We start from the raw sequence: 15,505 nt of genomic DNA on the forward strand, positions 1-15,505 counted from the left end.
CTATTTTTCTACTTGCATTTTTTACGTGCTTTCGAACTGGTAGGTTGGCAGAAGCTGGGACGAGTAACAGGCGCTCACTCTATTACGCGGCACTCGGGATTCGACCCGCCAAACTGCCGACCTTCTGATCGACAAGCTCAGCGTCCTAACCCACTGAGCCACCGCGTCCCTAAGGAAGATGATAAACACTAGTATAATGCCCATACATCTGAAAATCTTATGTATCAATGTTGGTAAAGAATCAGAGAGACTCAAGCCAATTGTATTGTCAATGTCTTGACAAACACGTCACCAAACTTCAGTGGTGCAACCAAGAATATCTGTAGGGTTAAAAACGCCAAGACGGCTGTGTGACTTGCATGATCCAAGTTCTTCCTCTTTTTATCTGTGATGCATATTCACGACGTGTAAAACAAGTGATGGAGATTAAAACTGCATGCCCGGGGGCCACCATTTTTAATTTTTGAAAACTCTTCCCCTAGATGCCCCTAAACTAGAGGGGGCTTTGTGGAGGGGAGGGGGCTTAAAAAAAGGAGGGAAAGAAAGATTAGACAGTTGCTGAATGCCATCTAAGGCAAGGCAGCTTTCAAACACTGGAGGACAATTCAGAGAACACATGAAGAAATATACAGTACAGGTTCTCCTCAACTTAAAACAGTTCATTTAGTGACTGTCTGAAGTTACAATGGCATTGAAAAAAGCGACTTATCATTTTTTACACTTACCACCACTGCAGCATCCCCCTTGGTCAGGGGTAGGCAAACTTTGCTCTTTTATGACTCACGGACTTCAAATGGCTTGGGTCTGGGATATCTGAGGGAACACCTGCTGCCAGCATCAAGCTCCCTTCGTCCAGTGCGCTCCCACAGGGAGGGTCTTCTCAGGGTGCCGCCGGTAAAAGATTGCCGGCGGGTAACACCCAGGGTAGGGGCCTTCTCAGTGGGTGCGCCTGCCCTCTGGAACCAGCTGCCCGTGGAGCTGAGGACTGCCCCCGACCTCTGTTCATTCCGCCGGAACCTGAAGACCTGGCTCTTCGAGATCTCTGACCCAGGCTGAGAATTTTAATTTTTTTAATTGGGGGCTTTTACTTTTTCAGGGACTGTTGTAATTTTTTTAATCGTTTTTAACTTTTGTATTTCTTGTTTTAATTACCCTGTAAACCGCCCTGAGTCCTTCGGGAAAGGGCGGTATACAAATCTAATAAAATAAATAAATAAATAAATAAATAAATAAATAAACTTCCAGAATTCCTGAGTCAGCTATGCTGACTCAGGAATTCTGGGAGTTGAAGTCCATGAGTCATAAAAGAGCCGAGGTTGCCTACCCCTGCCCTTGGTCATGTGATCAAAATTCAGACGCTTGACAACTGACTCATATTTATGACGATTGCGGCGTCCCGGGGGTCCTTGTGATCACCTTTTGTTATTTTTCTGACAAGCCATGTCAAAGGGCAAGCCAGATTCACTTAACAAAAAGTATGTGAACAAAACAAGTTCATTTGGTGGGGCGAAACTCATACTTCCTTCCTGGAAGCCTGCTTTTCAAGTGACAAAAAAACAAAAACCACACAACCTGCTCTACCTCCACCCTTACTTTGCCCAGCCTGGGTGTTGAACCCAGTTTTCTTCCTGTTCCACTGACAGTTTAATGGAATCTTGCTGGTGTGCTTGAAGCACTGTTATGCTTGAAACCAGTGCTCTGTTTTACAGCATAGCTGTTCCTTGTTTGTTTATTTGTTTATACATACATACATACATACATACATACATACATACATACATACATGAAAAGAACCTTAAAAAATGGGAAGGGAGCAACCTGCATTATGTTGGCTTCCAGATACCGGGTTGAGGGTCCAGAAAATAGAAGACCATGGCATATCTATCCTTCCATGTTGGCCCATCTCTACATTTTGAAATACAGGTAGTCCTCAACGTATGACCGCAGCCGAGCCCAAAATTTCCATATCACCGCAATTGACCCAAAACTTTCCATTGCTAAAGCAAGACAGTTAAGTGGATTTTGCCCTTTGCGACCTTTCCTGTCACAGTTGTTAAGTGAATCACTGCAGCTGTGAAGTTATTAACACGGTTGTGAAGTGAATCTGGGCTTCTCCATTGACTTTGCTTGTCAGAGGGTCGCAAAAGGTGATCACGTGACCCCTGGAACTCTGCAACTGTCATAGATACGTGCCAGTTGCCAAACTGCTGAATTCTGATCACATGACCCCCAGGATGCTGCAAAGGGTGGGTGAAAAACAGTCATAAGTCGCTTTTTTCAGTGCCATTGTAACTTTGAATGGCCACCGAACAAAAGGTTGTAAGTCAAGGACGACCTATGACACAAAATGCAAACAAAGACATCTATTTTACCAAAAAATGCTTCCCAAAACAGAGTTGCACATCACATTTTATAAGTAATTGCAACACGGATTTGAGAACCTGAAAAATTACTCCAAATAACAGGTTACACAAATGGTTGCATAGTAGCTCGCCATATTTTGCTTCCTACGTTAGCTTTCAATTGACACCAGAAAAGACTGCCTTCCAATAGAAAGGCCTACAATAAATCCAAAAGGAAATGATGAAATCTCCTAAAACACGTACAGCTCTCAGTCGGAAGGAAATAGTTCACCTCCTACACATAATTTATGCCCATGTTATGGAGTAACATGCTCTTCAAAGAGGTAAAGGGAAGGCATCTTTTCCAATAACATGCAATTCCGAAAATCTGCTCAAAGGCAATTCTCTGCATTCTATGTTTCACTGAATCCCAACAATCCAAATTTCAGGCAACTCAAATTAATTAGAGTTAAAATTCTGATGAAGACCAGCTCTTAAAATAATTGTTCAAAGACTGAAACCCACCCACTGATAATTAATCTTTATTTCTACCAGTACTTACATGGGGGATTCAAGGCCCTTATCCAACACCAAAAAAAACATGAGCTATAACAAGCAAGGTATTTAAAAGAGATTCCACTTAAACATTTTGGGGTGACCTGATTTTGCCAATGAATCCTCCAATGTCAAGTCTTTACTCAGGAGCTGGGTTAGGGTGAAGTATTCATCCAAGATGGCTGGAGCGCCAGATTTTTGTTTTACATTTTGATTTTTACTGTTGTAGTGAGTCACCCAGATTTGTGTTCTTAAGATGGGCAGCTGCCTAGATATTACAAAATCATAAATAAATAAACAAATAAAGATATATGCCTACCTCCTCACTGGGTAGCATACTGTCATCCAATCTGAATGCTGTACCTATACGCCTTCTGACTTGAGGAGGCTTCTCTCCACTGTTCAGAGGATATTCCTTTGGCATTTTTCCAGTGATCTCCTACAGAATACGAGAAGAGCACTCTTAGCAACCCGAGAAAGAATGAATGAATACTCCCAAACTGCGCTTGACTGGAGTGAAAACAACCAGTCTCACCGCTTCCCGCAAACAGATCTTCTTCAACTCTTCAACTTTCTTCAAGAGTTTCTCCTGCAAAAGCTTTTCTTTCTTTCTCAGTTCTACGATTTTCTCTTTCTTCTGCTCTTCGCTGACTTCTGAATCTTGAGATCCTATATAAAAAAATATATATAGACATGTAGACTCAAAGGGCTTGAGGCGAAATCCAATATTTGTGGATGTAAGAAAAATGAACAAAACCAAACAAAAATTAAGGGGAGGAAAAGCACAAATGAATCCCTGTGAGTAGACATGCTCAGTAGCCATAAAAGGCTAATTAACTATTTGCATACTGGTGAGAAAACAGTGTTTGGAAAAATACAAATGCTTATAAGAAGCCCACAACTTGTATTGCAATTCCATTTGTAAATTTGTTAGCTTAGCTTTAAAAAGAATGTGTTTTCACATCTTTCCTTAAACTAACTTGTGATTTTTCAGCAGCACCCCAATGGAATTCAATATACATCAGGCATGTCAAACACAAGGCCTGGGGGCCGGATTCGGCCCGTGAAGTGGTTTCATGTGGCCCGCAAAGCCATCCTGGAAACAGTGAGGGAATGGTCCTCGCTGCCTTGGCCCAGAGACCCTCCTCCTGCCAGAGACCCTCAGATCTGTCCCACTCCTGCCCAGGGCCCCATAGGCACCCTTGATGCCAACGATGTAGAGCTGGCCACGCCCACCCAGTAGGCCATACACACTCTAGCCACGCCCACCCAGTAGGCCACGCCCACCCTGGCCATACCCACCCGGCCCCTTGAGGGCAACTGCAATGCTGATGCGGCCCTCAATGAAATTGAGTTTGACACCCCTGATATACATCCACTACTTTCAGCTCAGACAAACATGCCTATGCTCTCATTAAATGTATGCAAATTGTTTAAACTCATTAGATTATGAGGTGAATTCAAGAATGTTGTAAGAAGTAAACGTTAAGTCACTGCTTGATTTCTAGCTGCAGTACTTTATAATTTAAGACTTCCTTTTCAAACATCTTTTCTATATATGCTGAGCAGATCCAGAAAAACTAGGTGGTTTTTAGGTTCCTCAATGAATTAAACAAAGTTTGGAATGGGTTTATTCATCCGGAAGATTAAAGTTGTCCTTCTTACAAATGTACAAAATCTGAAAAGGCTCATTGGGAGGAAGTATGACTAAGGTGCTAAGGGAGTGATCGTGGACAAGCTAATTCAAATTCTCACTTGACCATGGAGTTTAGTGGGAGAGTAAATCAACAGTTTTCTCTCACTTTACCAAAAGCTATGAGGCTAATATAAGGGGTAAGCCTAAAGTACATTATCTTGAGCAATCTAGAGGAAAGTTGGGTTAGAAATGCAACAAATCAGCTAGTTTTGTTGTTTTAAATCAGCCTTTCCAGAGAGGGTGACTCCAGAGATGTTGATAAGTGCCTGTGGCCATAATGGTTAAGACTTCTGGGAAATGCAGTTTCAATGAATTCAACATATTGAAATACAATATAAGGCTGGGGACCTTTATACTACAGTCCTGGAAGACTAGATTTTTAGTTCACTACACTGAAACACAAATTCCAGAATGTGGGACAGGTAAATTGGCTACTGCATCAATATACAGAACAAGACCACAGGAGACTTCTGACTCCAGAGAGTCCAAGGCCATCTGGGTGGAACAGACAAAAGATATGACGTATGAATGTCCTCATGCCACCCTGAAAGTTGTCCTGAATAAACCTGCATAGCAGGAGTAGGGCTGAATGTAAACCAGAACAGACAGACTGTAAAATTATGTTTCTTCCTTGCAACCAGCAACTTCTTGCATGAGTAGCCAAGAATGGGGTGGCTAGAACTAGCTATTCACAATATAATTGGTCCTTTCCTCCTTTCTGAAACTATCACATTTACACAAAACTTCTCCTGAGACTGCTGCTTCAAAAGTAAAAAATGCAGAATAAGCAGGAGAGATGAATAACCCCAAAGTGGCCGGTTCCATCTGTCTTGATTTTGTTTCTCAGCAGTTCTGTTTGCTCAGGAGGTCCTCTCCAGATCTATGTAGTTTACCTCTGTCTCTCCATCCAACCACTACAGAAGAACAAATATATGAAGAAACCCCCCCACTCCCCAAAAAAATCTAGCAAAATCCCACATAAGAAGCCTGTCATCCACATTAGCCTAAGGCCTGTGGGGTGGGAGACCCAGCTTTGAAGAGGACAAAAAAAAAGGAAATTTTTATTTCTGAGAATGTATTTCCATTCACTTTTCTTAGGGGGCCAAGCTTTTATTAGTTGATTATTTTTCCCCCTATTACAGGTAATCCTCGACTTACAAGAATTCATTTAGTGGCTGTTCAAAGGTACAGCGGTGCTGAAAAAGTTAAGTTACAACTGGAGCAGCATTGTCACGTGATCAAAACTTGGGCATGTATTTATGACAGTTGCACTGTCAGGTGATCAGCATTTCCAACCTTCTCAGCAGGCTTCCGACAAGCGAAGTCAATAGGGGAAGCCAGATTCACTTAATGACTGCATGATTCGCTTAACAACTGTGGCAAAAAGGTTGTAAAATGGGACAAAACTCACCTAACAACTGACTTGCTTAGCAACAGAAAATTTGGGCTCAATTATGGTCGTAAATCAAGGACGTCTACCTGCTGGATAATTATCTACTTTTCTGTGCTGGAGGACAATGAAGATAATTTTCCCTGAAAGTCGCTCCCTGATATTTTTGAAATCTGAAGTACCACCACCACTAACAAGCAGGATGTACGGTAAGTTGAGAGAAAGCTTTTGTTTTCATTTTACCATCACTTCCTTCTATGAAAACCCATCATGATACCCAAAACTGACTGTGCGATTTCCCCCCCCCCCCGAGCCTCTGCTTAAAGGACTAGCCAAGGTTTTTGTTGGATTTGTCATGTTCAATAATAGATTTATCTGAGGTCTCATATTAGTAGGTTTTCTTTTAGGTTTTTACCATTTAGAGCAGGAGTGGGGAACTTGTGGACTTCAACTCCCAGAATTCCTGAGCCAGCATAGGAATTCTGGGAGCTGAAGTCTACAAATCATAAAAGGGCCACACTATAGTTCTCCACCTCTGATTTAGAGTGTAACCACCAGCACACTCTATGGTACAAACAAACCTCAGAGATGCAAACATTTCAAACGGGCAAGAAGCTAAGCACGTTGATTTGTGCTTAGATTGTAAGCCGCCCTGAGTCTTCGGAGAAGGGCGGGATATAAATGGGATTAAAATAAATAAATAAAAATAAATAAATAAATAAAGACTTCCTACCTGAAGAGATTAAGCTACCATTGCTGGCCATAATAAGTTGATTCTTTGCTTCCAAAGCTGTTAGCTTCGAAACTTTTGGCACTCCTGTATCTGTCAGGTCCATTGCAATATCATCCAAGCTTCTGGCTGAGGGAATTTTTGCCTGAAAGGATTTTGAAGCAAGCAAACAAACCAAAACAATGAACTACCATGTGTCACCAAGTTAACTGTAGTAAAATAAAAGGTACAAAACACATTTCGTACGGTCCCCAAAGCTAAATATATATTGTTTTGAGACTTAACCTGTTTTCTGGATATCAGTGATTAAAAACACAAGCCAAAAACCTAATTAGGCATTAGAAATGTTCAAAATGAATCTAGGAAAAAAGAAAGGAAAAATGAAACTCATCAATTAAACGTTGTATGTGTTTTTTGGAACATTTCTCCAGCTGTGGCTGGAAGTAGCACGAAATAAGTTAAACAACTGCATTGCTGCTCAAATATAATACTAAAAAAAATGACTGTATTAACTGTAGCCTTTCAACCCAGGCTTCCATATTCCCGATGAATATGAAACTATTTACAAATGATAAAAAGAGTCAGTTCTGCTTGTTGTTCAGAATCACTAAAAGGGATATTTTTACAAGGTAGGCTACAAAATGTCATAATTTGCAAGGATAATACAGGGAGACCTCAGTTAGTGACCACTCATTTAGTAACCATTTAAATTTGTGATAGTGCTCAGCAAGTGGCATTTATGACCAATAATCAAATGTTCTGGCTGTTGCAGCATTCCCCATGGTCACGTGATCACAATTTAAGAGCTTGGCAACCAGCTCACTTGCACTTATGTGTGGGTTTATAAAAATAATAAAGATGGGATACAACAAACAAACAAACAACGCTTGCAAGGTCACATGAGCAACATTTGAGATTTTTTTCCCTGCCAGCTTCCCACAAGCAAAGCCAATGGGGAAGTTGGCAGAGAAGGTTGCAAATTGCTCCTGCCATTCCTTCTCCTTAGGAGCGCACTAAGGAGTAGGAGTAGGAGTAGGAGCCCACTATACAATCTCATACTCCATAGCTTGCACGCCCGCCCACACTCTATATAGTGCTCACTCCAGTCACACTGCACTGGAATGCATCCTTCTCCTCACGCTCCGTAGTACTCCGTAGTACTCGCCTGTCAATGGGCTGCTTGCAAGTCACCTAGGACTTGCAATTTTGTGCTGGCTTCCCAACTGACAATACTTGTTGGAAGCTGGCAAGAAGTTGTAATTGTCTCAGTTTCTTGCTTTACAACCCCTGATCTTCTCTCAGCAACAGGGACAGCCAGGATTGCTATCACTAAGAAATATGTTAACATGACATCGCTCTTTATGAATGATGCACTGCTTAGCAATGGAAGTTCCAATCCCAATTGCTGTCGTAACCCAAGGACTATCTCTGTATAATCACTCTAGGACAATTCTATAATTACATTAAATATCACTGAAGACCACTTACTTGGCTTTGTTTCCTGTCCAAGTAAAACTGATGTTGACTGATTGCCATCACCCAGATGGATTTGATTAGAGAAGTGTTTGCATACCAGGTTTGCACTACAAGGCCACTCTGTCCAAAGGTCCGTCTTGATACTGAAATTCTAAGCATTTTTGTAATTTTAAATGAATATTGCTTTTTGAGAGAGAGAGAGAGAGGGGGGGGGAGTCAACCCTTTAGATTAGCCTTTGCAAGTCTGTCCTCTAGAGGTTAAATAAGCAAAGAAGCAATTAATCAACCAACAGACGCCCAAATAGTTAACACTTCAATTTTTAAATGTTTATGTTGTACCTAGCTTAGTTCTCACTAAGATAGCAAACCCGTGCCTGGCTGTACCACTTAGATTATATAAGAGGCAGCAGCAACTGCTAGAAAGACTGAACATTCATTCACAAGAGGGGGGGAACTATCAGACAGAAGAAACCTTTCCTCAGATAAGTTGGAATTTTAGACATAGTGGGATTTACTCACGACCATCCCCAACCTCCTACCTTTCCCACATACCTAGAAACGAGGTTTCTTTATACCCAGACTTTCCTTTCAGTAGAAAACTGAGCTGAATCCATTTCCTTCACAATTGTACAAGGCAGTTTTGAACTAATATTGACATGAGGAACAAAGCTGATGATCACAGTGGGGTGGTTCTTGAGAGTGCTTTTCTGCTCTCCTCCCTGTCTAGTTTAGTGCACAGAGTATGGATCAAATATAAACCTCTCCTTTTTTGGATGACTGGATGAAGTGTGTAGTGATTATGTTGAATTCTAGCTCAGGGGTCCCCAACCCCCGGGCCATAGACTGGCACTGAGCTGTGGCATGCCAGAAACCGGGCCGCACAATCAAGTGAAACCCCATCCATGGAATGCAGGCAGCACCCAAAACCATGTCCCCTCTGGTTTGTGGAAAAACCTCCCCCAAATCTCCAGGCAGAATGAATGCTGTAGGAATTCTAGAAGCTGAATGTTGTATCTATAAGGCATTAGAATTTATGTATGTGGATAATTTGTACCACATTTTTTCAAAAGACTTAATCTGTATACAACATTCTCCCAACAGTTTTATTCTTAGTTGGCACCAACTTTTTTCTTATAAATATATTCATGGCTCTTTTTCAGGAACTGATTGGAATGCTAATGGAAAAAAGGGCTACAATAGCAATCCTCCATTATATTAGACATAAATGCTAGATGGAGCTATTTCACATAACACAGATATATCTGGGAAACAATGATGTTGAATTCATCCCTTTCAGGTTAGCACAATGGGGAGCCATACTATTGTAAAACATTTCCCCCCTCCTTGGGATGGATGAGCTAAAAATGAACCACATTACAGTCTAGCATCATGTGTGAATATGGCATAAGCCTAGATTCCATAGAATTAGCAACTTATCCAATTGGACAGTTAAAATAAGTTCCCGGTTTCTTACCTGTGGGGATCATGAACTTCTACTGCAAACTTCTTTTCACGAAAATAGAGATTCTCCAGCTGCTTCCATTGAAATAACTAGAAGAATTTTTTTAAAAAAAGAAAATACAAGTATCTCAGAACTCATAATTTATTTTCTCACAATGCTACACTGCTAATAATTCCACTGAACTGTAACCTAACAGTATTCCAAGCTACAGGTTAGAATTATGTAAAACAAATCCTATCCTTTAAAGTATTTCTAAAATTAAAATGCCTGCAGTAATATACTTTCTATATTTCTACTTTTATGTTGTGCCACAATCACAAGGATATTATAGGGTGTGCAGACACACGTGCAGACACTGTGAGTCGATACTGTCTTTTGACTATTCTGATTCAAAATGCTGTATTGTGATTGATCCCTTTGTTAAGACCCCTGTGCTGGTCTGTATAAGCAGATGTTATCACTATTAACAATTCTTTTCAGATAGCAGAACTCATAAAAATATCTTTTATCATCCAGAAATACCTTTATTTGCATGCAGAGTAGATTACAGCAGATGAGGTGAATTAGATGATAATGCACGATATTTCCAAGGTCAAAAGACAGCAACGACTCAGTGTCTGCACGTGTGTCTGCTGGTCATGGAGGAGCATGTGTGTCTGCCGGTTATGGAGGAGGAGAGTCCCCAGGGAGAAAGAAGGAGGAAGTCCATCCCAGAAAGGGGCGGGGTGTAAGGCACATGATCAAGAGAAGGAGGAAATATGTCATAGGGAAGGAGGAGTTGGCTACCCAGATAAGATAGCATATTATAATTTCCCCAAAACAGCCACATGGTGGTAGCACATAGGGCATTTTGCATTTGCAAATAAAGTTAACACACACAATGAAACATGTGATGTTCTTGCTGTGATGTCTGAAATGATCAAATTGCGACCATCACCAATGGAGACTTGATGTAATTTTTATCTGAGAATAGCATATCATCAGGCAGGACAACTAAATTGAACCTGGATATATCTTCTCTATATAGAGTATGAAAATACAAAATTCCATATAAAATACATGTAACTAATAGGGTCTGAATTGGTTGCCTAAAGCTGCAGTTTTAATAATTTCAAAGCATTTCCAGGCTTGTGGACTACTTCTGGAGACCAATCATCTGTTTACACATACACACACACACACACCACACACTCATCACAGTGTTTTCTAGTTGCAAGAAAACAGAGCCCTGAATACAGGGAAAAGTTCCTGGAGGAACTCTTAGGACAGATATTATGCAGTAGTGAACTATGTGGCCGTTAGGTGGAAGGCAGTTTACATGTGTTATAAGTGCTTAACTGGATATAACACCCACTAAACTGAATAGTATTCAGTTTGGAGTAGACAAATTACAGGATTGCCCTTTACTTTCTTTTTAATGTTTGTTATGGCCTCCCGGGTAAACAGTGATTCAGCTCCAACTCTTGACAATTTCCCTTATATAAAAAGCGAAGATCTGTGGAGAAGGAGAGAGGGAGGGCATCCCAACAATCATGAAAAGAACGACAAAATCCTCTGCTGCTCCTGCAAACCATGTCTCCCCATAGACATCTAATAACAATTCTCTTTCCATGAACTCTCATAGCTTTCTTTGTCTTAAATGGCAACAAGGAGTCATCCTTTAACAGCTGCCTTCTTTACCCTGTGTGGCACAAGTATTATTTCTCTGTCTGAGATGATGCTGAATGCAGTGAAAACTCTAAATAAGTTCGCTAAAATAAAAGATGAAAGTGTGACAATGGGAATGGAGGACAAAGGAAGATCATTATATATCTCCTATGTTAATAAATAACAAAAGAATAGCGTTTCCAATAATAGTTTAATATCACTCATGAGAGAGAGAGAGAGAGAGAGAGAGAGAGAGAGAGAGAGAGAGAGAGAGAGAGAGAGAGAGAGAGAGAGAGAAGAATGAATATGAGAATGGACTTCAACTCTTGAAATTCCCCAACCAGCCCTTCCCCCAGCCAGATAAGCATTTCTCAACCTAAGGGACTTGAAGATGTGTGGACTTTTAACTCCCAGTAGTCCCCACTCCATACATCTTCAAGCTGATAAGGATTAGAAACACTGATCTAGAATCTGAGAAGACCTAGAGCAGCATGTGGAATGCATTCTTCAGTTCCTTATTCAGGTTTGTAAAGGGATATATTCGCCACATAAACTTCCAGTTGATTCAGAAACCCTGGGATACACATATTATTGTATTATGAGCAAACGCTAGATCTTTCTTTTCTTTCTGAATTTTTACCCATGCTCTTTTAAACTCATGCCATAAGTTGACACTGCTATACCCTAGAATGGAATATATTTTATTTGGAGGTGGATATTCCCAGTATACAGTGAGTAATCGTGAATGCATTATGAAGAAAACATATCCATCCTGCTTTTCTATATGAACATTTCAGAGAAAGATGCAAGAAAAATTGATAAGGTTGACGTTATCCATCTTATTCTGACTACAAGCTAACAATGCTGCCCTTTCACTGTGGTTGGCACTTGGTACAGGCAGCAGCAAGGATGCCTCAAGGGTAACCCCAAAGTGTTGAAAGCAGCTGGGAACAGGAAGTAAGACCTATGCAACAAGGAAAGGATGGAGTTTAGGAGGGATGATGCAAGAGCATAGAAGGAATTTAAATTAGCATAGAAGAGGTGAAATGAGATGAAAAGGATGCATATGATCCATAAAACTAGTGAAACATTAAAAAAAACCTAGGAGGCTATCTCAAACTGAGTGAGATCATCTGCATCAATATTACAGGCAGTCCTCGACTTACAACAGTTCATTTAGTGACCATTCAAAGTTACAACAGTGCTGAAAAACAGGGACATATGACCATTATTCATACTTATGACCACTGCAACATCCCCATGGTCACGTGACCAAAATTTATGCATATTTATGACAGTTGTAATGTCCTGGGGTTTATGTGCTTCCTCTTTTGCGACCTCCTGACAAGCAAAGTCAATGAGGAAGCCAGATTCACTTAACAACCATGTTACTAACTTAACAACTGCAGCGATTCACTTAATAACTATGGCAAGAAAGATGGTAAAATTGGGAAAAACTCACTTAGCAACTGTTCAGTTCCAAAAACTGAAATTTTGAGCTCAATTGTGGTTGTTAAGTCAAGGACTACCTGTATCTAAGATAATGGTGTCGAATCTACAACCCTTGCTGAACTACAACTCCCAACATTCTCATCCCTGGCCCTGCTGACCACCGCTTGTGGGACTGGAAGTTTAGCATCCTCCCTAATCTAGACTTTGTGACAGTAAATATCCAGGATCGATACCAGAGATCTTGCCTGGAGCAATTTACAAGCAAAGTTTATATTCTACCATTGAGATATGTTCCTTCAGGGCTTTTTTTTTCAACTCTTCCTAGAAAGGTACCTTTTGCTGTATGTCACCACTTCAGAAGTCTTAATATACAATCAATCTACAGTTGTCCCCTTACTGTATTTCTTGGAACTTGCAACAGGAAAGGACTCTGCTTTCTGAAGTTCTTAATAAGCACCTGTGCACAACAAAGCTAACAAATTTTCACACACGTCTCTGAAGTGTATGAAAGATAATGAAGTAAATGCACTTTAGTTCCAAAACCTTTTGTTGCTATTGTTGATGTAGGAGATGAAAAGATACTTAAACAGCTGGTTTGGCAAGTAAACCTTTTTAACTTCAGCCCAAGGTAAATCAAAGTAAGGACAATTTATCTGGAACTCCACAGTTCCAGGTTTCATGCTTTTAAAAATGATTATGTGTAAGTCAGTCTCTCAACATCTAAATCTTCTGCTTGGATATATAGAAATTAATTTACTATCCACTGTGCTCCTGAAAAACAGTGCTTGGGGATGTTATCTTACAGTCTGTGCCTTTTCATTAATAAATAGCTGTTAATTGAGCACAATTTTCATAGCGGTCAATCTAACTTACTCTCATGTATATATGCAAAGGAGTGCTACACTCAAAGTACAACACTGTTTATATCTTGTGAGGAAGCCCTTTGATCAGAAATGTAATGGCTTCTGAGTAAAATGTTCAAATTATTCATTTCAGTAGATAATGAATACATAGCCAAGATAACGGATACTTAGCCAAGAAATTGGCCTACAAAAATCTCATCAAGATATTTCAGCTTTTATCGTATTTAACACCAGAATATTTTGAACTATCGTATCTCAACAAAACTGCCAAAAGTAAACTATAGTCAACAGTATAAAGCAATCATACATTTCATAAACACGAAAGATTAAATTCTGTGCTAAATACACTTTTGTCAGAAATAACACTGCTCCTTTGTCTGTGTTCACGGATGAGCCAAGCAACATTATTTTTACCAGCCTTTCATCTTCAAAAATATTTCCAGCTCCAAGCTGTACTTTGCAATTGTTTTATTAGATGTTCTGTTTAAAAAAGCTGTGAACAACACTGGATTTTGCTTGACAAAACACTCGGCTTTGGTTTGCTGGAATGTTTCAACAGTCCTTGTTTACATACCCAATTTTTATTCTATAACAAGAATACAAACATACTCAAAACTAGGATAAAAAACTTACAGGAGTTTTGAGACATCTTATTTCAATGAAAAATGACTGCAAAGCAGAAATTAGAACTGTCTCTATCCAACAAACATGTAAGTAAGAAAATTTAGTCCTGATCTTAAAGCATATTATATAGACACAAATTGGTTGATTTCACACAAACTATGACCATTTGGGCTCACCGACTCTTTTCACCAACTCCTTTCTCCCCAATTTCCATAACAGAAAATCTGTGCATTTTAATGTTGCACACAATACTTTATACTTGCAGCGGAAAATAAAAACTGTCCAAGACGGAAATTTCTTTGTGCTTACCTGGATCTTTGCAGAGGCTGAAGGAATGGTTATTCTGTACGTTCCAAAAAGTGCAACAGGAGATTTTTATTTTGAAAATGCATGCTTAAGATAATCCTCCTTCCCTCCAAGCCTTCCTCCAAGGAGCAAGGTAACTTCTTGCCTCAAAGCCTCAGACACTTAGGTGTAACTCTAGTTTCACCGACCGACTCTCTCTGCTGACACATTGCTGACATCATCAGTTTTTATTGCTGGGGCTACCTCCTTATTCCACCCTCCTTTTCTCCTCCTCCTCCACAGAGAGCACAAGAGAGAAAAGCAAGCAAACCTGCTTGGTGTCTCCCAGAAGGAGGGCTATGCCAGAAACCCGGGATCGGAGAGAGTGAAAATGTTTTTAATGCAGCCCAGGGGAGGACTTGTGTCACAACTTCCCACTATGCAGGGTGAGGAAGAAAGACCACCCTCTACATTCCCCTTAGTCTTACTCACCCTCTCCAAAGGCAACAGGTTTGACAAGAAAAGTTTCTAACATTCCCGGGGCCCTTCCCTTTGGCTCAGATGAACACGGAGAGAGCAAAGAGTGCGTGAAACAGGACTCCTTGAAAGTGTAGCCTCTTTCCTTTGTCGCCTTATCTTTCTGACTAATAATGACTCCTAGGCACTCTCCCTTTTCATCACTTCCTTAGGAATAATTTATGAGCCAGCAGGGCATGCGTGTGATCTCTCTACAGATCTGAAGTTTGTGGGGAGGCCATCAGGGCAACAAGAGTTTACTAAAATGAACAATGTCTGTTCACTAGAAGCTTGCAAAGCCCTTCGTGAGTCCCATGCATAAGTGGATGCTACAGTTCCTTATGCGTTCCTGATGGAAATAGTTGCATGACTTGCTTACGCAGATCCCCATGTACCAAACTGGTAGTCCTCGACTTACAACCATTCAGTTAGTGACCGCTCAAAGTTACAACGGCACTGGAAAAAGT

At 40.4% G+C, this 15,505-nt stretch overlaps 1 protein-coding gene across 2 annotated transcripts in view; it reads right to left on the reverse strand.

The window, feature by feature from the left end:
• The window catches only part of FRMD4B (FERM domain containing 4B), a gene marked incomplete at its 5' end in the record, with an annotated part of 176,306 nt that overhangs the window by 21,001 nt on the left and 139,800 nt on the right, over positions 1-15,505 (reverse strand). For both annotated transcript variants that reach the window (XM_083355174.1, XM_083355173.1), the window contains 5 exons: positions 3,217-3,336; positions 3,433-3,566; positions 6,717-6,858; positions 8,202-8,340; positions 9,664-9,740. In XM_083355174.1, the coding sequence (XP_083211300.1) occupies positions 3,217-3,336; positions 3,433-3,566; positions 6,717-6,858; positions 8,202-8,340; positions 9,664-9,740 (612 nt within the window). The remainder of the gene's footprint in view (positions 1-3,216; positions 3,337-3,432; positions 3,567-6,716; positions 6,859-8,201; positions 8,341-9,663; positions 9,741-15,505) is intronic.

The sequence above is a fragment of the Vipera ursinii genome (genome assembly GCF_947247035.1).
Source record: "Vipera ursinii genome assembly, chromosome: 2".
Taxonomy (NCBI): Eukaryota; Metazoa; Chordata; class Lepidosauria; order Squamata; family Viperidae; genus Vipera; species Vipera ursinii.